This window comes from Leopardus geoffroyi, chromosome C3, assembly GCF_018350155.1.
Source record: "Leopardus geoffroyi isolate Oge1 chromosome C3, O.geoffroyi_Oge1_pat1.0, whole genome shotgun sequence".
NCBI lineage: Eukaryota > Metazoa > Chordata > Mammalia > Carnivora > Felidae > Leopardus > Leopardus geoffroyi.
Genome location: NC_059338.1, coordinates 104,999,608 through 105,021,635, shown reverse-complemented (window position 1 = coordinate 105,021,635; position 22,028 = coordinate 104,999,608). Strand labels below are relative to the sequence as shown.

At 47.7% G+C, this 22,028-nt stretch overlaps 1 protein-coding gene across 3 annotated transcripts in view; it reads left to right on the top strand.

Moving 5' to 3' along the window:
• The window catches only part of BAALC (BAALC binder of MAP3K1 and KLF4), an 89,091-nt gene extending 68,113 nt beyond the window's left edge, over window positions 1-20,978 (top strand). For 2 of the 3 annotated variants that reach the window (XM_045453997.1, XM_045453996.1), the window contains exons 2-3: window positions 5,886-6,052; window positions 19,778-20,978. In XM_045453997.1, coding sequence (XP_045309953.1) covers window positions 5,886-6,052; window positions 19,778-19,888 — 278 coding nt within the window. In that variant the 3' untranslated portion in view covers window positions 19,889-20,978. Of the gene's footprint in view, window positions 1-5,885; window positions 6,053-15,122; window positions 15,895-19,777 lie in introns of those variants that run through there. The other variant, XM_045453998.1, reaches the window with a different exon arrangement.
• The last annotated feature ends 1,050 nt before the right edge of the window (window positions 20,979-22,028 follow it).

The window sequence follows — 22,028 nt, the reverse complement described above, 5'->3', positions numbered from 1 at the left end:
CTACTACAGTAGCAGCTTTCACAACAATGTCCCCCTGCTTGGGACACTTGGCACCCAGTAGGGTTGCCAGATAAAATTCAGGACACCCAATTAAACTTGAATTTCAGAAAAACAACAGTAATTTTTTTTAGTATAAGTGCGGCAGCAATGCTGAGGCCAGTTTCCAGGGTATAGGGCTCGGTAGGACAAGCTCCATGGAGAGATGTGGGACATTGTGCCTGGATAGATAGCCTCTGGGCCTCAACCTCCAACCCTCCCAGAAAGTCTGAGAGCCTCTCAGATCATTTACATGAATCACTTTCCTACTTTAATTCACTGGAGTCCATTTCTGTTGCTTGTAGCTGAGAACCCCGACTGAGGCAGCATCTGTAACTTCCTACTCAACAACTTGCCATCTGTCCTCTGTTCCCACCACTCTTAGCCTTCCCTGAAGTCATCAAGAACCTCCTGCTGGCACAGTCTCTCTGGCTTTTTTTGGTTCTGTACCTTTTCCTGGTGGAGGAGTGTAATAAAGGACACAGTGCACCCATGGCTACCCTACGTAGGGGATCTAGGGGAACAAACACCCGACCTCAGTGTGTTGCTGCAGACCCCCTCCACTCAGTAGCTAGCGGTGCCCATTGGCAAACCCCACTAGAAGCCAGTAGACAAGGGAGCCTGTTGACGTGGTTCATTCAGGACCGTGTCCTGGGACATGGAACAGGGAGGGGAGGAGGGGAGAGTGAGGGTGGAAGGGCAGAAGGAATGTATCCAGCATGCAGGGCATGTCCACTGTCCTAGGTTCTCTAGAAGCAGAGCCTGAGATGGGAATTTTATGCAAGTGACTCCTGGAGACACTGCTCGAAGGAGAACCGTGTGAGGGAGAGAACAAGAGAAGAAGGATGGGCCAGGGGAAGGAGCTGGGCAGAGATGTGGTTTCAGGATTAGTCTAGTCTCAACCTGATCCAATGGGTTGCTTTGGAGCAAAGGGACAGAAATTGTCCAGCTCAGAGGCAAGGGGGCTGGACTGTTGTACCCATACACACACTGACGAACACTTTTAGTTGATTATTGGCCGTGGAATTTACCTGATATAACTGGCCAGGCCTCTCCTGGTAAGGGGGCTTGGTCAAGGGGGCTTGGTCCTTCGGTCAAAGACAAGCCTTAGGAGAAGAGGGCAGCCATGATCCACCACAGCTAGGGATGGATGCAGGGACCGGGTGGGTGGACCTGGGTGGGCACCAATAGCATCTGCCAGAAGGATATGTATCACCTTGTTAACAGGGGATATAGCTCTGGGTGATGGGGTAAAAATCATTCTTCCTTTGTGCTTTTCTGTAGTTTACAAATTTTCCAACACTGATTCTGTTATTTTTGGAACCAGAAGATACACGTTATATGAAGTTCATGCAGCAAAATCACCTGGTTTATTGCAGGCCAAAGTAACAGTAAATGGCCCCATATTCCTGCGGTGACATCTTGACCACACCAGGCAGATGATCCCCGCTCACTATTAGCAATGCAGTCCTAAAGCCTCGCCCTGTTTTTCTACTTGTCATCAGAGCTTCTCTGCTTAGTTACCAGGCTCAGTGGGCCAGTCCTTTAGCACTTAACAGGTACCAATTGTATGGCTCATAATCAAGTATGTAATTAATGTGGCTAACGGAGAGGGGCACCAGGAGGAGACAAGACAGCTGGGGTTGGACCATGAATAATAATAAGTACAATGTATGTGCCAAACATGTGGGAACCTTTGTATATGTTATCTTATTTCATCCTTACAACAGCCTATGAAGTAGGAGTTGTTATTCCTATTTAATCAATGAGGAAGTCCTTGGATTGGGGATTAAGAAACCAGAGTTCTAATTTTTGATCAGCCATCAATAAAAACTGCAAACACTGGACCAAATGAATGGTTTTCGAGCCTCTGCTGAGATGCCCAGGGAGTGGGGGAGCTGCTGAGAGGGAAGGAGTGGCCGTTTGTATCTCAGCCACAGCAGCTCTGCCTTGATCTTTAAGTGTTGGCAGGACCGGCTTCAGGGTCTGCTGAGCTCAGAAGGGATCCTGTGCTTAGGATTTAATGCTCTTCAGCGTTCTGGAAATTTGTAATAATTTTATCTTTTATTCTGTGGTTTGTACGTGAAATCCTATAGAACAGTGGAGCTCGTGCCAGGGGCTTGGAGCTCTGACTCATGCTTGGGTCCACTTCCTGTTGCCTATCTGCCTCCCTGGGATGTGTTCTCCACCACCTGCTCTTGGCCCCTGGTGCCCTCAGCCTCCTTTTTCTGCCTTAACCTCCTCCTCCTGGGTTAGCAACTGGGTTGCATTGTCGGGGGGAGAAGGAAGGGAGCCATGTTCCAGGGCCTCTAAGTCCCACAGGGGCCTGACCAGGAGTATGGGGTCAGAAACATGTCCTGAAGGTGTTAGATAAGAGGGTGGCCATCCCCACACAGGCTGGAAGCACCATACTGCATTCAATGGATGCTCTTATGTACCCTCAACCCAGATACCAGGTCATGAACAACATAGAAAATGGTAACATTTTTAAAAATTTTTTTAAGTTTACTTATTTTTGAGAGAGAGAAACAGAGAGAGAGAGAGAGACAGAGACAGAACATGAGCAGGGGTATGGCAGAAAGAGGGAGACACAGAATCCGAAGCAGGCTTCAGGCTCTGAGCTATCAGCACAGAGCCCGATGCTGGGCTCGAGCCCACAGACCATGAGATCATGACCTGAGTCGAAGTCGGATGCTTGACTGAGCCACCCAGGCCCCCGGAAAATGGTAACATTTGTATATCCCACTGTCGTAAACAGTCAAGGTAGTACTGGCTAGCCTTGAGTCCCACTCAGGAGCCTCAAGAGCTGAAGGCAGTTCCACCCTAGACTTAGGTAGATGGGTCTCTGCCTTTTCTGCCCCACCCCACTTGGCCCCACTCTTTCCTAGATAACAGGGTAAGTTATCCGGGGGCCAAGGGGACATACCTGCCAAAGCCCGCAGCCCTTCTTCAGCATCCGTTGCTCTCCCCCGCCCCCCCGCGTCAATACAAACAAATGTGTGGTCTCACTGTGCATGACTAATACATAGCTCACACCACTTGGGACTCACCGTCTGAATCTGACAGCCCTAGAACTGGTCCATCCGCCACTAAGTCAGAGAAGTTCAGTCACACGAGTTCACCGTCAGATGTTCCCAGCAACAGAAATTTCTAAATGCTTGCATTCAGTTTATATACTTAAGGCACAGCAGACCAGTAACAACAGTTTGGTCCCTGGATCACACGGAGAAGCTCTGTTCTAGATTATTCTATGGGTGCTGAGACTCTGGGATTACCAGCCCAAGTCACACCAAGCCTGCTTCCAGGTTTTCATGGGCCTCTTCTCCTGATTCATTCACTCCCCTGGGCCACGGGGCAGCTGTTCACAGAGAGCAGTAGAGATGGAGATTGAATACGTGTGCTGGGGTGTCCATACGCATGCGTCTGAGGCCCTTTTGGTATAGGATGGAAGGGAGCATGAAAAGAGAAGGGGAATAGGCTGCCAGCTGATGGAGGAAGGGGCCACAAGGATTTGGGGCAAGAATCCATTTCTCTGCACGTCTGGAACACATCCACAGGGCCCCCTCGTTCTACAGCCTGCCAGTCAGGAAACTCTAGCAACCATTTTCTATTGTGACTTTCAGTGTTTCGAATTCTGATTTCTATCCCATGGCCACAGCTGAGGGCCTCTTAGGTTTTTGTAGAGCAAGTGGGTGACATGTGGATGTACGTATGTGTTCTTTGGATCACTGCTTCCTCAGGTTTGATGGGACTGTGGCCTCATCAGCTCTGCCTAGTCAACCAGCCCTGCCTCTCATTGTGTAATAAATAAACTGTGCTTCTGATGTGTGCTTCTTGGCAAATAATTTCTCAACAATCTAGGAAAGGATTTTTTTGTTTTTCTTAAGTGTGATTAAAAGCGAACCCAGGCTAACACCCCAAAAGAAAGATAGGCAAATGACTTGACAATTAAAACACACACACACACACACACACACACACACACACACACACACACACAATTAGCCAATAGGCACACAAATAAATATGGTATCTCTACTAAATCAAGAAGTGTGAATCCAAGAAATGAGATACTTTATTTTGCCTCTTAAGTTGGCAAAGATGAGAAAAAAAAAAAATAATGAAAATATTCAGTGTTTTGTGAGGGTTTGAGTAATATTGCCATTTCATATACTGTTGGCAGAGGGCAGTAGGGTAATTAGAGAAAAATTCATACAGGTAAATCTGGCAATGCATCACAAAAGACTTTAAAATGTGCAAATCCTTTGAAATCTTGAAGACACCGGTTATATTTTCTTACATCCACTGGTAGTTGATAGTAAGTCTAATGTTGGGGCGCCTGGGTGGCTCAGTTGGTTAAGCATCCAACTTTTGATTTCTACTTGGGTCATAATCTCACGGTTTGTGGGTTCGAGCCCCACACCAGGCCCCATACTAACAGGCTTTCTCTCCCTCTTTCTCTGCCCCTCCCCTCCCAAAATAAATAAATAAACTTCCAAAAAAAAAAAAAAAGCGTAATGTTAATCTCATTCTTGTTTCGTTTTTTTTTCATTTTTTTCCCCCTCTTCTGAAGCTTTTCTCGTTAATAATGGTGTTTGAAGTTTCACTCAGCTCTGTCTGGGTTGGGTTTTTCTTTGTATTTGTCTTGCCAAATGTTTGGTAGGCTGTTTCAATTTGGAGTTCCGAGCGCCTAGTCAAGATTAGATCTTTCTGGCAAGCAGCCCCTATCCTGAAGCTGTCAAGGGGACCTCCAAGAGTTGCTTCATTAGAACAGATGGTGCTCCTATCTCCTGTCACTCACAGAATTCCAAGGGATCTGGGAGCTCTGGGTCATGAACTGGGGCAAAGACCCAAAGTTGTGACAAAAGATCCTCCTATCACCCCTGGCACGCAGGAGATTACCAGGGTTTTAGGAGCTCGATGCCAGGAACTGGGGAAAAAGACCACATATGTATTTCTTATTATATCCCAATATCCCACCTCACAGCCTGCTCTGTCATCGCTGACTGGCCTCGGCTGGTTGCCGCTGGCCTTTCTGTGGCTGTTACAGAGCCTCTCCTGGCCTCTTGTCTCCCACCTGGTATCTCTCCCTCGTGCTTCCTGGACCACCTTTTCTCTTTTCAATCAGATACTCTCCATCCATGAATTCCTCGATGTAGCCCTCTTGCTTCTCAGTGAGGCTATTTATTTAAACCTCACTCTATCATTTCTTGGCATTTGTCACGGAAGGAACACATGCTCAGTCCAACGTCTTGAGATGGAATTAAGTTAAAAAAAAAAAAAAAAAACTCTGTATAACCAGTAATTCCACTTGTAGGATTTATACTAAGGAAATAATTAAGAATAAAGCTTTAACCCCAAGGAATTTCAACCACAGTAACGTTTATTGTGAAAACAAATAACCAAACTAGAGGGGATTGAATAAATGGTGATCCAGGGGCACCTGGCTGGCTCAGTTGGTTGATCGTCCGGACTCTTGATCTTGGGGTCATGAGTTCAAGCCCCATGTTGGGCATAGAGCTTCCTTAAAATAAATAAGTGCATACATACATACATACATGAAAACACATCCACACGATGGCAGACTATGTGTGAAAACTACGATGGCGGAATACTTAATTGCATGGAAGAATGTGATTGATGGATTGTTAAGTAAATGTTTCAGGTTACAAAATTATTTTAAAGTCTCGTTTTTGCTAAAACACACACACATATTCTTTCAGAAAAGGGTAGCTCTGCATGGTGGGATTCTGAGGACTTATTTTCTTCTTTGCGGCTTTTTTCCCCCCACACTCTTGGGGCCTGTTTACAGCAGCTGTCACGGGTCATCCTCTGCTTCTCTCCCCAAGGTGTGCTGGAAGATGGACTGTCCTCCAATGGCGTGCCCCGATCGACAGCCCCAGGTGGAATATCCAACCCAGAGAAGAGGATGAGCTGTGGGACCCAGTGCCCGAATCCCCAGAGCCTCACCTCAGGCCCTCTGACCCAGAAACAGAATGGCCTGCGGACCATGGAGGTAGGTGACAGCCACAGAATGAACCCACTTGGGACCGGAGAAAGGGGAGAAGCTTGCTTCAGGCCTGGGCCACACTGAGATGGTACCCAGGGAAGGAGCAGTGACGGCTCGCCTTGCTAGTGGAAATTCTCCATGCCCCCCCGTGTGAATATTGTTGCAAAGAAAATAGCAGGACCCCACTCCACCCTACTCCCTGCCTTGAGGGTTGCTGTGTTTTTTTTTGAATCAGGGGAAATGGGCCCTTGCTAGCTGCACTCTCAAGAAAAAAACGTGTGTTTAAATACAGCTTTGCTCGGGATCTCCTCTTCACCACAGCTCTCACCGTGTTGACACTGGGGGCTGTACTGGTTCCCGTAACCAGTCTTAGGCCAGGCAGTTGGCAGGGCTCAGGGTAGACAGGGAAGGAGAGAGAAAACCGGTGTGGTAGGAGGCGAGCCAGACATTTTACCGCACACCCTTTCACCAGGCAGGCAGTGGGAGCGTCCCCAAGGGGGTCTGTCACTGCAGAATGTGGTCACGGCATTACCCGCAGACTATTAGTGTCTGACTATGGCATCCCTGAGCCAGCTGGCATCCTTTGGATTCTTCCCTTGCTCCCAGAGCTCTTGTTGGGACGTGCTCCCCCTGCTGGCACTAGCTCCTCCCAGGGGAAAGAATGCCCTTAAAAGGCCCAGGGCAGCCTCCGGGGTGGGGGAGCGGGGTGGAGGGAGTGGGGGGGGGAGGCCTTCTCCTCTTACTCCCTTCCTCCCTCACCCCCTCCTCTTCCCCATGCCCCACCGTCCTCAGAGCCCACTGCTCACCGGATGCTGATTTTCCAAACCCAATCCCACCTCCCCCCTCCACCTCCCCTGTCAAAACGTACTGGTCCTAGCCCTCAGACTGGTGCCACCTGTTTTCTGAGGCTGCAGCCGGTCCTCTGATGATAGAATTCTTGGGGCGCCTGGGTGGCGCAGTCGGTTAAGCATCCGACTTCAGCCAGGTCACGATCTCGCGGTCCGGGAGTTCGAGCCCCGCGTCGGGCTCTGGGCTGATGGCTCAGAGCCTGGAGCCTGTTTCCGATTCTGTGTCTCCCTCTCTCTCTGCCCCTCCCCCGTTCATGCTCTGTCTCTCTCTGTCCCAAAAATAAATTAAGGTTGAAGAATTCTTGCTCACACGAGTGAGTTACCTCTTTAACCCTTGGTTAGAAAACCTGTGGCAAATTCAGCTCTGATGCTCATTAACTAAGTGGCCTGGCAGGAACCACTTAATCTCTCAGAGTCTCGGGTTCCTTATCCACACAACAGAAATAATTCCAAAACGAGAGAACAGCGGGGCCCGCTCTTTGTAAACTGAGAAGTGCCATAAGGAAGGCAGCAAGGCTTAGCAGGGGATGGCTAGGCACACAGCACTGCAACCTGGTGGAATGAGACACCAATGGTGGCTCTTCAGACACTGTAGAAAGACACGGGTGGGGGAGGTAGACTTGAGGTTGGCCTTCCTGTGTTCCTGTTTTGCCTACTTGGCCTGTGCATGAGCTGGCCTTCTAATAGCAATTTTTTTTAAGTTTATTTATTTTGAGAGAGAGCAAGAGAATGCACTCAAGTGTGGGAGGGGCAGAGACAGAGAGAGAGAGAGAGAGAGAGAGAGAGACAGGATCCCAAGCAGGCTCCACACTGTCAGCACAGAGTCCCATGTGGGGCTTGGATCTCACGAACAGTGAGATCATGACCTGAGCTGAAATCAAGAGTCAGATGCTTAACCAACTGAGCAACCCAGGCGCCCTGTGAGCTGGTCTGCCAGAGACCTAATAACCAGTGCCTCCCCCAAGGGAAGGCCCCACAGAAGCTCGGTGACTGCTCTGGTGCCGGCCCTGACTTTGGTTCCCTAGCTTCCTCCCAGTGCATGTGCCCTCGCCCTTTGAGTCCAGACGGTCGCGGCAGGCGGGAAGCAGCTTTGCCTGGTGTGTGGCGTGATCCACACGCTTGGTTCCTGGCCCCAGAATTCGTCACTTTAAAATTGTGCTCTGCAGTTTGCAAAGTGCTTTTAGGTGTGCTGGTGCATTAAATCCTCCCAAGAGCACCGGAAAGTAAGCATCATCCCCAGTTTACAGAAAAGGAAACAGCTCATTTGACTTAGGACATAAATAGGGTGCCAGGGACTTTAAATTAAAACAGGTGACTATTATAAAGATGGAGCACAGAGATGGCAAAGGACTTTTTTATTGAAGAATAAGGTGTCAGTCAGCTATTGCCACAGTAATGCTGCACACCACGGCATATCAGTGTCCAGGAGCTTCAGACGATAATTTTTTTCCTCTTGCATGCAACTTGAATGGCTAGGCCTCACTTCAGGCTCCAGACTCCGGGTATAGCTTAATCTGTTCCATGTATATATAATTTTGGGAATCAGGCCACAAATGCAGCAGCTCTCTGAGCTATATCTTCTCATGACTATGGGAGGAAACCGAGAGGGCAAAACCAAACTTCCGGAACACTTTTCCTGTCTCTGCTCATATCATGCCACCTAATCTCCTATTGGCCCAAACAGGTCACATGGACAAGCCCAACATCAAAAGGGCAAGGAAGTATACACTGTCCCTAGGGGAGAGACAGCAAAGGATTAAGGAAAATCATGCTATCTACCACGTGTCACATACATCAGAAAAACGCCCAAGTCAGTCATAAGTGCAATGAACTTTTATAAGATGCCACACCCGTGTACCATCATCCATATGAAAACACAGAACGTTATCGCTACCCCAGAAATCTCCCTTGCACTCCTCACCATGGTGACTGGGATGTGCCAATCACTCTTCACCCCTGCAACCTAACCACTCTTCTGACATCTAGCATTATAGACCAGTTTTGTTTATTTTTTAGACTTTTATAAATGGAATCATACGCTATCTGCTCTTTTGGGTCTGGCTTCTTTTGTTCAACACTATGCTAGTGAGTGTCATCAATGGTATTGTGAGTTGCAAAGATTTCCTCATTTTCATTGTTATGTCTATTCCATTCTATGAATGTAACCACTGTGCTTGAAGGACATCAGAGTTGTTTCCGGTTTGGCCCTATTGTGAACAATACAGCTACTAACATTCTCGTGCATGCCTTTGGGTGGACATTCCTTTCTTTTCAGTATATACCTAGGAATAGAATTGCTGGCTCATAGGATGGGGATATATTCGACTTTTATCGATACTGACAAATAGTTTTCCAAAGTGGTCATACCATTTTGCATGCTAACCAGCAGCGGTGAATTCCGGTTACGGAACGTAAGAAATTAAAGCTGTTACGTTGTGCTTAGTCTTCCTTAGGCCTGTGATAGCAACCTTGCAGGCAGGCATAGGATACTAAGCACTTTGTGATACTATTTCACTTAATCCTCACAATGACTCTAAAATCTTGACACTGTCTCCAGTTTACAGATGAGAACGGAGACTCTGAGATAGCCAAGGGAAACAGTTCCCACACCACACACACACACACACACACACACACACACACACACACACACCGTGGAGCCCACCCTGGGTGTGGAGGGAACGAGGACCTATACACACACCTGACCAGCACAGCTCTGGGGACAGGTGGCACCCATGGCTAAGCCATCCGCGGGGCATTGTTGTCACAATTCAATGAGCAATGGCTATGTTGTAACTACTTCCCAAGTGAGATCAGGGAGCAGACAGCTTCAGTTCTCTGAGTGTTCGGACAGTTGCTGAAGTGCATCAGTGGTCTCTGTGTCCCGAGACCTCACCAGCCACCGGACATCTTGAGTTCCTCAAAAGCCGGGGCAAAGGTTTTCTACCTGCAATGTGAGTTTACAAGTTTACCTCTGGTTGAAGTTTCTGTCCGCAGAGCTATCTCATACCAACACAGCTTTCAGCTGTGAATCTGCTCAATGATCATCGTTTCTTCCTAAACCCTCCACGGCCTTCGACATACTACCCCTTCTAGCTGGTCTTACTCCGGGCTGAACTTCCTGCATTTTCAGTATCTTGCTCAGGCAGTATCCACTCGCCTCTTCCCTCTTCCTCTACGCTCCCGGCTGCCACAGGGATGACCTATTATCATTTCACAGCATTCCCCTGTATATCATCAGGCCACCTGGCTAATGGTTTTTTGGCGCTTTTTAAAAGCTTTCTTTCTCCAGAAGAACCTGTTCATGAAGCGTGCATCTCTATGCACCTGCTTACCGCAGTATCCCCATTCAGATTTACAAAACAAGTTTGAGTATTAAAAGCAATCCTTGCTAGGTCTGGAAAATGTCCTCCTCAGTTCCTAAAAGCATTCTTTGGATTCATTCATGTAGTGTTCTTCCATTGAGTGCCATCTGTGTGCCAGGTGCTGTTCTGATGCCAAGGGTCTGAGAGTGGAAAGGGCACACGTGCCCTTTGCTCTGAAGCAGTTGCTAGTTCTAATGGGCTGAGGCTGGGGAGTCAGACAATACAGAATAAACGAACAAAGGCTTTATCGATTTGAAATAGTGCTGTTTATTTCAAGCAAATAGAAGGCCACTAGGAGGGGATAGCAACCCCTCTGTTTAACACAGATGCCACCCCATGGTTCAGATTGCTTTCCGAAGGGTGATGGGGACAGCTAGTGGTGCTAATGGCTGTGAGCAACGGCATCTCATGTTCCGGGCCGCTCTCCACTTCTGTCCCAGAAACAAAGCCATAGCTTTCATATTTCCATTCCTTCCGATCCCTGTCTTGTGCCTGGTGTTAACGGGTGCTAACTTGCAAAAAAGAATGTGACAAAAATGGTCTTTTGCAAATGAGAACAGTCTCCATAGAGAGCTCTTTCTCTTTCTCTATTGCACCTTGACTTCCTCCAATCCCTTGGGACCTTTTTGACATCTCAGCATCTTAGTAATCATCGCCTGGGTCTCCTTCCCCCAGCTCCTTCCCTGAGCTCAGTAAGAACATCAGAGGAAGTTCTTAGCTGCTGTTCTCTCCTGCTAATTAATTGTTCGGGAACTCTGGGCTGCCTCCAAACCTTTGCTCTCGAATGTGCCATTTCCTCAGGCTTAGGATTCTTCTTTTGCTCCCCCAGAACTATCTCCTCAAGTCTTTAGCTAAGGTAGAAATGTGTATGTGGGTACAGCTCTGAGCAGATGAAGCTTGGGTGTGTGGCTGGCCTCCCAATAAGCCTTCGAGTCTTCAGAAGCTGCGTCATTTTGAGTTGCTTTATTGTTCTTGGCAAAGTGGCCAGACTGTGCTGAAGAACTTTGCCGGCGTCCGGACTGATTCTCAGCTGAGGAGCTCCCTCCTTGAGAACCTCTCCTTCTGCTCCCCCCGCCCCTACACCCAGTGACTGACTGTTGGCAAGGCTCGGTCCAGTCCAGGGACGATGGGTGAAGCCTTGCAGAAATGACTGTGGCCAGAGAGGGAAGCCTGACCCAGAAAGGAGGGTGGGACAAGCCCAGAATTCCTCCTGCATGGCAGTAATATGAGATACAGGAGAAGAGTTTGGAAAGCAAACAGGAGTTTCTCTTAGGAAAACAAAAACGTGTCATCAAGAGGAAGGATGGGACAAGAGAAACATTGAGGGAAACCAGGGAGAGAGAGCTGTGAGACGGGCACTTTGATGCACATTCTAGTTGAAGCCTGGGTAAAGGAGATAATTTAGCAGTATAGGGATATTGAGGGTGTGTGTGTGTATGTGTAGGTGTGCATGCCTCTGCTTGTGTGTGTCTGTGTCCGTGTGTGTGTGTGTGTGTGTGTGTGTGTGTGTAGTGACTTCCACTACCTCTATATATGCATCCATATACTGGCTACTACCTTACATAGATGAAGAATTTCAAGACTAACTGTTCACCTAAGGGTCTGCAGAAGAACCAATTCGATTAGAAGACTCTCAGGGCAGAGACCACCTTATTCTTTGCCCCCCTGAGCCTACTTCAGGGTTATGCACCTAGTATGTGCTTCCTAAGTACCTGTTGATGGAATGAGATGGGCCTAGTACTTCACGAGAATCAGAAAGGTTTCCCACAGCCCCACTCCCACCCAGCCGCCCTCCGGCGCCACCGTCCTGTGATTGATGGCTGTTCTGTGGGATCCTGTGCTTTTTCTCAAGCAGGTTCTGCTGCTTTCCTAGCGTTTGATCTACCTGAGGATCAAGTTGAAGAGCGACACCCCTTTTGGCACTCGCTACCTGTTAGATATAATCCCCTACGATGAGTAGCCTAAGTGAGTACCTTGTGTGGGGCTGTGGTCTGCACAGGATTTGCTGCAGGTCTGGAGAGTTCTGAAGAGTTTTGCCTGAGGGGTGATCTGACCCCTGCCTTTGGAGGCTAGCGTCCTGGCCCTCGGTGGAGTTGCTGAGATCAAATGTTTCCTGATGGGGGCGCCTGGGTGGCTCAGGTGGTTAAGTGTCTGACTTTCGATTTCAGCTCAGGTCATGATCTCACAGTTTGTGAGTTTGAGCCCCACATTGGGCTCTGTGCTGACAGTGTGGAGCCTGCTTGGGATCCTCTCTCTCACTCTCTCTCTGCCCCTCCCCTACTTGCATGCATGCTCTCTCTCTCAAAAAATAAATAAACTGTTAAAAAAAAGTGTACTGATGACCTCAAATTAATGCCATGAAGCAGCAAATAAAATCCCAGAATTTGGGAACAGCTAGATGTTATTGTCTGTCTCCCTTTAATGGAGCTTCACTGAAAAGAAGAAAAATGTGTTGAGTTGTAGCTGACAAGCCTTGGTCTTGTATCTTTGGGGAAGGAGAAGAGGGAGCTGATATTTTCAGAGCGTCTGCAATGGTCCACACACACCGCATATGGCATCATCTTATCCCTCACCCAGGGGGAAGTGGCAGCATTTCCCTCTAGGGAAAACAGGCTCAGAAAGGTTAGGTCCTTGGCCAGCATGGCACGGGGAAGAGTGATTTGTCTGTGTTGGACTTCACACCCAGGTCTGTCTGCCTCCAAATCCCATGTTCTTCATTCTCATTACCAAAAACAAAATGGTGGGGAATCCAGAGTAATTTTTAGCAGAGTTGTAGGAGGCTGGATGCGGGACCCAGGACTGTCATCTTCAGTTCAACCCACCCCCTATATTGACATTGGCCTTGGGCAGATCACGTTGGCTTAAGTGACTTCCGCTGCCTCATCAGGAAAGGAAGCACAGTACCATTTCTGGCTGTCTCTCAGGGATGGTGCAAGACGTAATCAATTGTAAGCATAATGCAAACACTGTAGGAAAGTTCTAGGGCAGGGCAGTACAAACAAGTGCTGTTCCCAGGACATTTTTTCTCTTTCTTTCGGAAGATTTCTTTTCATACGTGTGTTCATCAAGTTATTTGTTGGGTGTCTATTACGTGACAGGCACTAAATTTTATTCTGGGGATACCACGGTGAACACAACAGACTGGGTCCCTACCTTCTTGAAGTTTATAATCTGATGAAGATATAGAAAATCCATAAGTAAACAAGCAAATATGTAATCCAAGCCGCGGTTAAAGGCCAGGAGGGAAGTAAAGAACCCTGGGAGAGAGGATAGGAAGGCCCTCAGCTCGTATATGCTTCGAAAAGCCCTGAAAGTTTCCACAAGAAATCCTTAGCTGTGGTTACCCCTGGTGAAAACACAAACATGGCCGGAGTGTGGGAGCGATGTTACTTTTCATTGTACCCTTCTCTACTCTTTGAATTTCTTTTACCATAATTATGGATGGCTTTTATAAATAAAAAATACAGTTATACTGAAAAATTGGTGTCTGAAAAATCATAATCTTGGTAAGCCTTGCTTTTCTTCATTGTGTGTGAGGAAATGCGGAAAGGTTTGCGCAGTATCCTGTGGGGTATAGATGTATTTGTGGAGTCAAAGGAAAGTTGAGAACACCTGTATTCCCATTTGGGGGGAAAGTGAGAAGAAAGGGCTGAGCAGTCTCAGCCGCACCCCTGAGTCCAGGCCTCCCGGAACAACCACGCAGCCCCCGCTTTCGCGGGGAATGTCGTTGTCTTCTAAACCCCTAGAGAAACAGTCCATCTGGGTTTGAGGCTGCCAGGAAGTTATCACAGTCAATCTGGTTACCCTTGAGAAATGGCAGCCAATAAATTACTTTTAATTAAAGAGGCAGTACCAAGAGGACTAAAATCCATGATTCACAGAGTTCTACACCTGCAGAAATTAAAATGAGGCAGAGGGAGGAACAGAAAAGCTGTAAAACTGAGTGAGAATCAAGAGGTGGCCCATTAACAAGAGTCAGTGGTGATAAAACTCACAAGACAAGAATTTTAGAAGTGGAGGAAGGATTGCATTAGCAGACAGCCACAAAAGAAAAAGGTGCCAAATAGGTTTCTCTCATCACTGAGTTGGGAACCAGAAGATTTTTTTTTTTAAGTCAGTAATTGCAATTGGGACATGTTTTCTTTTCCTTTAGTTAAATAAAGGGAGTGGGATGTTAAATAAAAGGGTTTGGCTGGCTGAGAACCACATCAGAGAGAAAAATATCTATAATACGAAATGTCAGAGGTTCTTTTTTTTTTTTTTTTTTAATTTTTTTTTTTTTCAACGTTTATTTATTTTTGGGACAGAGAGAGACAGAGCATGAATGGGGGAGGGGCAGAGAGAGAGGGAGACACAGAATCGGAAACAGGCTCCAGGCTCTGAGCCATCAGCCCAGAGCCCGACGCAGGGCTCGAACCCACGGACCGCGAGATCGTGACCTGGCTGAAGTCGGACGCTTAACCGACTGCGCCACCCAGGCGCCCCTCAGAGGTTCTTTTTTAAATGTTTGTTTATTTTTGAGAGAGACAGAGGCAGAGTGCGAGTAGGTAGGGACAGAGAGAAAGGGAGACACAGAATCCGAAGCAGGCTCCAGGCTCCGAGCTGTCAGCACAGAGGCTGACACAGGGCTCGAACCAACGAACCACGAGGTCATGACCTGAGCCGAAGTCTGATGCCTAACCGACTGAGCCACCCAGTGCCCCTAAAATGTCAAGAGGTTCTGAGGACCAAAATGGGACAATTGTCCCACGTATCCACATAGCTCTTCTCTTGTAGAAGGGCAAAGTAACTTCTCAGGGCTTCTAGAGAAGATAATCTGGCATTGTAGCCCTCTTTCTCATCTTCTTCCTCCCTCTCCTTCAGGCTTGAAATCTGAGATTTCCAACTTGTAACTAGATTACAGCAACGACCGACCTCCTGAATGTCTGTGCTGCTGTAAAAGGGTGGACGCCTTTCTGCTGATGCCCCAGACTTGAAAGCTTCTCTTTTATTAAAACGCTTCCAAGAGAATGCACTGTTGTTCTAATGTTTAATTACCAATACAGCGTAATTGTTTGAAAGGGACTTGTTTGTGGCTTCGAACCTGTATCCGTCATTGGAGTAAAGAACTCCAGTGCCTTTTATCCAAATGTATAACCTTGCAGAGGTATTGTCCTTGTTGTTTGGACACAGGAATAGCAAGAGCCATAGTTTAGGTAGAATAAGAAGGCTTTCCATTTAAATTTAGTATGTTCGACATCACCGTTTTGCAAATAGAATTAATGTTAGCTATAACTGGGGTGACTGTTCTGGTTTGCAGCGGCCTGAGCAGGCTCCCAGAATGTAGGACTTTCAGTCAATTTGGGGCAAACCAGGGGAAGTTGGTCACCCTATTAATGCTAAGTGACATGCTTAATTCTCTCAAAAAGCCTCACAGAGTATCAGGCATTATCTCCCCATTTTTCAGGTAAGGGAACTGAGGCTCAGAGGTTAAAGCAACATGTCTTGTGACAACTAACTGGTGACAAAGCCTTGCCCTAAGTCCAGGTCTGTCTGGCCCCAAAGCTTGTGCTCTGAACACCACCGCTAGGGCAGGCTTCTCTAGATATACAGATTTAAGAAGTTGCAAAAAGCAGGGGCACCTGGATGGCTCAGTCGGTTGAGCAGCCAACTTGGGCTCGGGACATGATCTCACAGTTTGTGGGTTCGAGCCCTGTGTCGGGGCTTGCTGCTATCAGCACAGAGCCCGTTATCGCAGATCCCACTTTGGATCCTCTGTCCCTTTCTCTCTCTCTGCCCCTCCCCTGCTCTCTCTCAAAAATAAATAAACATTTAAAGAAGAAGAAGAAGAAGAAGAAGAAGAAGAAGAAGAAGAAGAAGAAATTGCAAAAAGAAAAAAAAGAAATTGCCCCATTGTGCTTGAGATTAAAATCATACAGGGGCACCTGGGTGGCTCAGTCCGTTAAGCATCTGACTTCGGCTTAGGTCATGATCTCGTGGTTTGTGGGTTCGAGCCCTGCAATGGGCTCTGTGCTGACAGTTCAGAGGCTGGAGCCTGCTTCAGATTCTGTGTCTCCCCTTCTCTCTGCCTCTCCCCTGCTCGTGCTTTGTCTCTGTTTCTCAATAATAAGTAAACATTAAAAAAATTTAAAAAGTCATACATAGTCTGTGGCTGTTCTGGGAATGACTATTTTGTAGCCTTGGACTCTCTACTTAACCAGGCTAGGAAATTAAGAATCATCCAACTATTAAATTTTTGCTTATATTTTTAAGCTTAGAGAAGCAGACTGAAATACAGAGCAGAGCATTTTCTGGGTATAATCTTTAATAACCTTTTGTGAAATCTTGCCAGTAACTCTAGAGGAAAGCAGTTGTACCGTTTGGAAAGTTTACATTTCCGTTCTGGAAAGCTCTCTGACTGCCCACCAGTGTGAGAGGAATGCTGCCGTGAGCTTGGCTCCTTTCAAATACAGCCTCTGTGTCTCTATTCCATGCCCCAGTCCTCAAAGCTTGTGTGCAATTACACCCCAAATGGAAATCAGATGGAATCAGCCTCAGGATTGCCACACTTTTCTTTAGGAGAAACCAAATTGGGGGTGGGACTTTATGGGTTCTCTGCTTTTAGCGAGAAATAAACCCATCAAAGTCAGTGCTAGCCCTGGTGCCAGTTCAGGCTTTGGAAGAGCTGAGTTGTAAGACTTAATCCTTAAACAGCATTGACTTCGGGTCGTTAAAGCAAGGGGACACTGACAAATGCAGTGTGTTCATTCATTCATTCACCCGCTAATTCAGCCAAACCTAAATTGAGAACCTGTTCTGTCTCAGATGGTAATAGGCACTGGGAACATGAAGAGGAAAACAGTAAAATCCTAGCTCGTGAAATCAATGGGTAAGACTCAATTTGCATATGGTCAATATTATCCCTTAAATACCTCTCAAATCACCCATAAAGTATTCTTAGGTCAAGTTCCCTAGAAGCAGAACCTACGATGAGGATTCTTGTGCAAACAATTGATTGAAAGAGTACTCTCAGGGTGCCTGAGTGGCTCGGTCGGTTAAGCGTCCCAATTCTTGATTTCAGCTCAGGTCATGATCTCACGTTTCACGAGATTGAGCCCATGTCAGGCTCTGCACTGACAGCACAGAGCCTACTTGGGATTCTCTCTCCCTCTCTGTCTACCCCCCCCCCACCACCTCTCTCAAAATAAATAAACATCAAGAAAAAAAAAAAGAGTACTGTCAGGTGAAGCCCATATGGTAATAAGGGAAGCGGGATGGGGCAGAGGACCCAGTTCAGCAAATATGTGAGCTCTGCTGACTCCCTCAGGGAGCCTGGTCCCACAGGGGACTCTGGAGCATGAAGACATCATAGAGTTATATCCCCTTGAGGCAACATGGCCAGCCTTTTATATCCCCAACCATCAGACATGGGCTTTGGGCTGTCTCCAGGAATTAGTGTGTGACCTCTGTGGCATTTCTGAGCAAGGTAGCTCTGATCAGATGAGATGTCATCTGATCAGACAATTCTTAAAAACTGGGTGCTGCTGTGGGCAGTTAGCAGACAAAACTCACAGCATCTGGGGGTATGGATGCACCAGGCACGTAAAGAGAATCTGGAGGGGGCGTCTCCAGCAGCTACCACACAGGATGTATGTGACATGGTACAAACTACCTATCATTTGTTAGTAAATTAACCAGGCCAATTTATTTTTCTCCAGTGGTGCACTAGTCCACCATTTCTTTGGACGCCCTACAGCTGAAGTAGTTGGCTTGTATTTGGGGGCCATATTGTATTAAAAACACGCATCCGTCTGCATCCACGCCCTGCGGGGAGACTCTCACGCCCTGGGAGATGCTTCCTCAGATCTGAGGCTGACTGTGTTTTCCAGGAAGCAGATGCTGCGATGTCATTATACAGGATGCTCATTGGGAAGTGCCCTGTCAACCCCTGCAGAGGGGAGGGCCGGAAGCAGGAGTGGGCAGAGGAGAAGGTGAGCCAGAGGCAGGCCTAGCAGTAGCCACAGCCGAGCTCACCCCACAGGGAGCTCTGGAGCTAAGTGGCTGCTCAGAGCCGGCCTGCTTTGTACCAAAATGGCTAGGCCTTTATACCCCGCATTGGGCCACCCTGGCAAAGGCATGACCCGGGGTGAGGGGGCTTTCTGCAGCTGAGACACCCCAAGGGGACGGCTGGAAGTGATTCACTGACTGCACTCCCAGCTGCTAGGCAGCAGGGCTCCCTGGACTGGGATTGGGCAGCACATATCTCTGTCTACTACGGAGACGACTCAATAGGACCCCTCTCGCGCTCGCTGCAAGCATACAGTTGAGCGGAATGGACACAAAATCACTCCCCACTGAGTTAAAGTTTACTCTTGAGGTGGGGCACATAGTTTAGTCAATGTTTTAGTATTTAATATGAATTCTGGACTTTGATCATTTTATCTTCACTTAGAAGCAAATAATTTATCTTCCTTTTTACTTATTATACTTACTGAATCTTTTTTGTGTGTGTGTCAGTTTTATTTAGCAACAGGCATTATGTTGAGAACCTTAATTCATGGCCTTATTTAATCCTTACAATAATCTTGTGAGGTAGGTCCTGTTGTTATCCCCCATTTTACAGGTGAGAAAACTGAGGGTTAGGTTAGAAAAAACTTGCTCAGGGGCGCCAGGGTGGCTCAGTTGGTTAAGCATCTGACTCTTGGTTTCAGCTCAGGTCATGATCTCACGGCTCTGTGGGTTTGAGCCCCACATCAGGCTCTACGCCGACAGTGCAGAACCTGCTTGGGATTCTCTCTCCCTCCCTCTCTCTCTGCCCCTTCCCCACTTGTGCTATCTCTCTCAAACGTAAATTAATAAACTTAAAAAAAAAAGAGAGAGAGAGAGAAAAGAAAGATTCTATGATGAAAAGGAAATATTTAAAAAAGAAAAAACTCGCACATAGTGAAATTATCTAGTCGGTCTTTTTTTTTTAAATTTTTTTTTTTTTTTTCAACGTTTATTCATTTTTGGGACAGAGAGAGACAGAGCATGAACGGGGGAGGGGCAGAGAGAGAGGGAGACACAGAATCGGAAACAGGCTCCAGGCTCTGAGCCATCAGCCCAGAGCCCGACGCGGGGCTCGAACTCACGGACCGCGAGATCGTGACCTGGCTGAAGTCGGACGCCTAACCGACTGCGCCACCCAGGCGCCCCTAGTCGGTCTTTAACTACAAGCCCGTCTGGCTCCAAAGCTCAACTCCTTAACTGCTTTACTAAAGCCAGCTGTGAAACCTTTCACACTACACCTTGATGGACCTTCGCTAATTAATGCATTCATTCAACAGTGTTTTACTGAGCATGCCTGTTGCCAGGCTCTGTGCTAGGTCAACATGAGAGTTTCAACAGAGAAAGTTTTGAAAAGGAGGACATGTGCATGTGTTCCCGTGGGTCGTTCTTCTTGCCTGTGTGTGCGCGCGTGTGTGTAGCAATCTCAGGAGATTAATGCAAACCGGGATGTGTTCTACTAACTCAGTTCTTGATGTTAACCTTTCTGACAGGCTAAAAGAGACGCTAAGCGAATGTCTGCAAAAGAAGTCACCATTAATGTTACAGACAGTATCCGACAGGCGGACAAAAGTCGAAGAATCTCGAAGAACTGTGTTAACTAGCAGGAGCGTTCGGTGGGCAGCGCCGATGGACACCTCTGGTGCCCTCCACCTACTGGAGCCCATCAAGGAGCCTTGAAGAAGCTGGTGGCCCCTGCTGAACGTGAGCGCTGCTGATGCCCTGAGGGAGCGTCTTAGCAGGCAGCGAGCGGCTGCCTGGGCTGCCTGGGCTGCGGGGACGTTCTCGGCGCCCTCCTCACCACAGAGCTGTACTGGCACAGTGCTTGCATATGGTGATACGCTGCAGTGACCGTGCCTGTCTGCAGCCCCTGCGATGCCGTCTGACGTGGCCGTGGTGAGCGAGAGCCACGGGCGGGTTTGTGACACGGAGAAAAGTGGACGGAGTGCGTTTCCTGGGAGAACGACGCGCACGTGGGCTCTCAGCCCCGCTGGCCGTGGCGGTGTGCGCTCTTGCGGGTCGGCCTGTTGCTTCGTTCTGTCTTTCGGAAGGAAGCCCACCGTCGGAAAGCTTACCGTGTTCACTTAACAGTCGTCTTCCGCCCACCTGTAAACCCAGATGTAGGAGAGACTGAGAAACAGGGAAAACCCCTGTGACACCCGTCTCCTGAGCTCAGTCCGAGACAGATTCAGAGATCCAGTGTCACACAAACTAACCCCGCCCGCGCTCACAGCATGTTTGGGGAGGTCTCTGTGATGCAGTCACACCTGTCTCTCATCTGCCTTCAGTGTCCCCCCCCCCCCCATACAGGTGTCCGTGTCTGCCCACGTACCGCAATATCGTGGTCACTGTGGTCAACACATCCGACCGGGACGGCCCTCAGGGCTCAGCCAGACATTGCATTTCAGAGCCTCCCAGTTCTCTTCACTTGTGCTCTTGAGTGTCTGTTCTCTCCAGTTGGGTCATTTGCAATTGTTAAAGTGTAGACACTGCTGGCAAGAGGCAGATAATCCAGAACATACTGGCAGCACATAGCCTCTCGTACACAGCGCCAGGCCTACGGCTACGTCGTGTGCTGTCTGTGAAGGAATCGCTTTATTTTATTTTTTTTTTTTTTTAACGTTTATTTATTTTTGAGACAGAGAGCATGAACGGGGGAGGGGCAGAGAGAGAGGGAGACACAGAACCGGAAGCAGGCTCAGGTTCTGAGCTGTCAGCCCAGAGCCCGACGGGGGGCTCAAACCCACGGACCTTGAGATCGTGACCTGAGTTGAAGTCGGATGCTTAACCGACTGAGCCACCCAGGCGCCGGAAGGAATCGCTTTCGAAAGGCAGTGCCGAGTTGATGTGCCAGCACATTGACCGACGTGCACTGTGTTAGAAATCAGAGGCAGTAAAAAAAATATTTTGATAGATTAAAATTATCTAACCTTTCTTTACACGTGTTAAGGTGGAAGCATCTTCCTCCAAAGTAATGTAGCATAATTTTAAAGGATTGTTAACATGCCTGGACTGGGAAAGGTAGGACTAAAGTTGTACCAAATGATACCAATAAACTCCATGTTTAGCAGAAATGGGCAGCCTGATGGTGTGTGTTTATGTAATACGGTCCAGAGAAGTGACATGTAGGTTAACATTTAGAAACTTGGCCTCATTACTTGTCAATTTTGTTATTCCTCAAACACAAGCACGGCCTCCCTCCCTTCCTCCCTCCCTCCCTCCCTTCCTCCCTTCCTTCCTTCCTTTTCTCCTTCTCTCCTTCCTCCCTTCCTTCCTTCCTTCCTTCCTTCCTTCCTCCCTCCCTTTGGTAGACTGTATATTTATTCATTAAACATTGAATACCAGCCCTGCACCAGGCACCTTGCAGATGCTAAGAGATTTTGAGTCTGGCCAGTCACCCTTGTATATTCTGAATCTGACAGTGGACTTCATAACTAGGGGACTAACTTAGACCCTAAAGTGTAGGGTATGTTGTGAATTCTCACTTTTACATTCAGGGTAGCTTTCTCTCCTAGACCGGATCTGGGTGTTCTAATCACTGCACAAGCCTTTTTACCATACACAAAGCTACAGTTTTCCCAAACCTCTATCATTTTGATTCTTTGAGAAAGGGCTTTTAAAGAACTTCATGTTCTGAAAATTTAATAATAATAATACAATACAAGCAACATCTGTGGCTCCGATGTCCCCACTGGCGTTACTCAGCAGGAGCCCCCAACTGCCAAAGGTTGGCAACAATCCTTC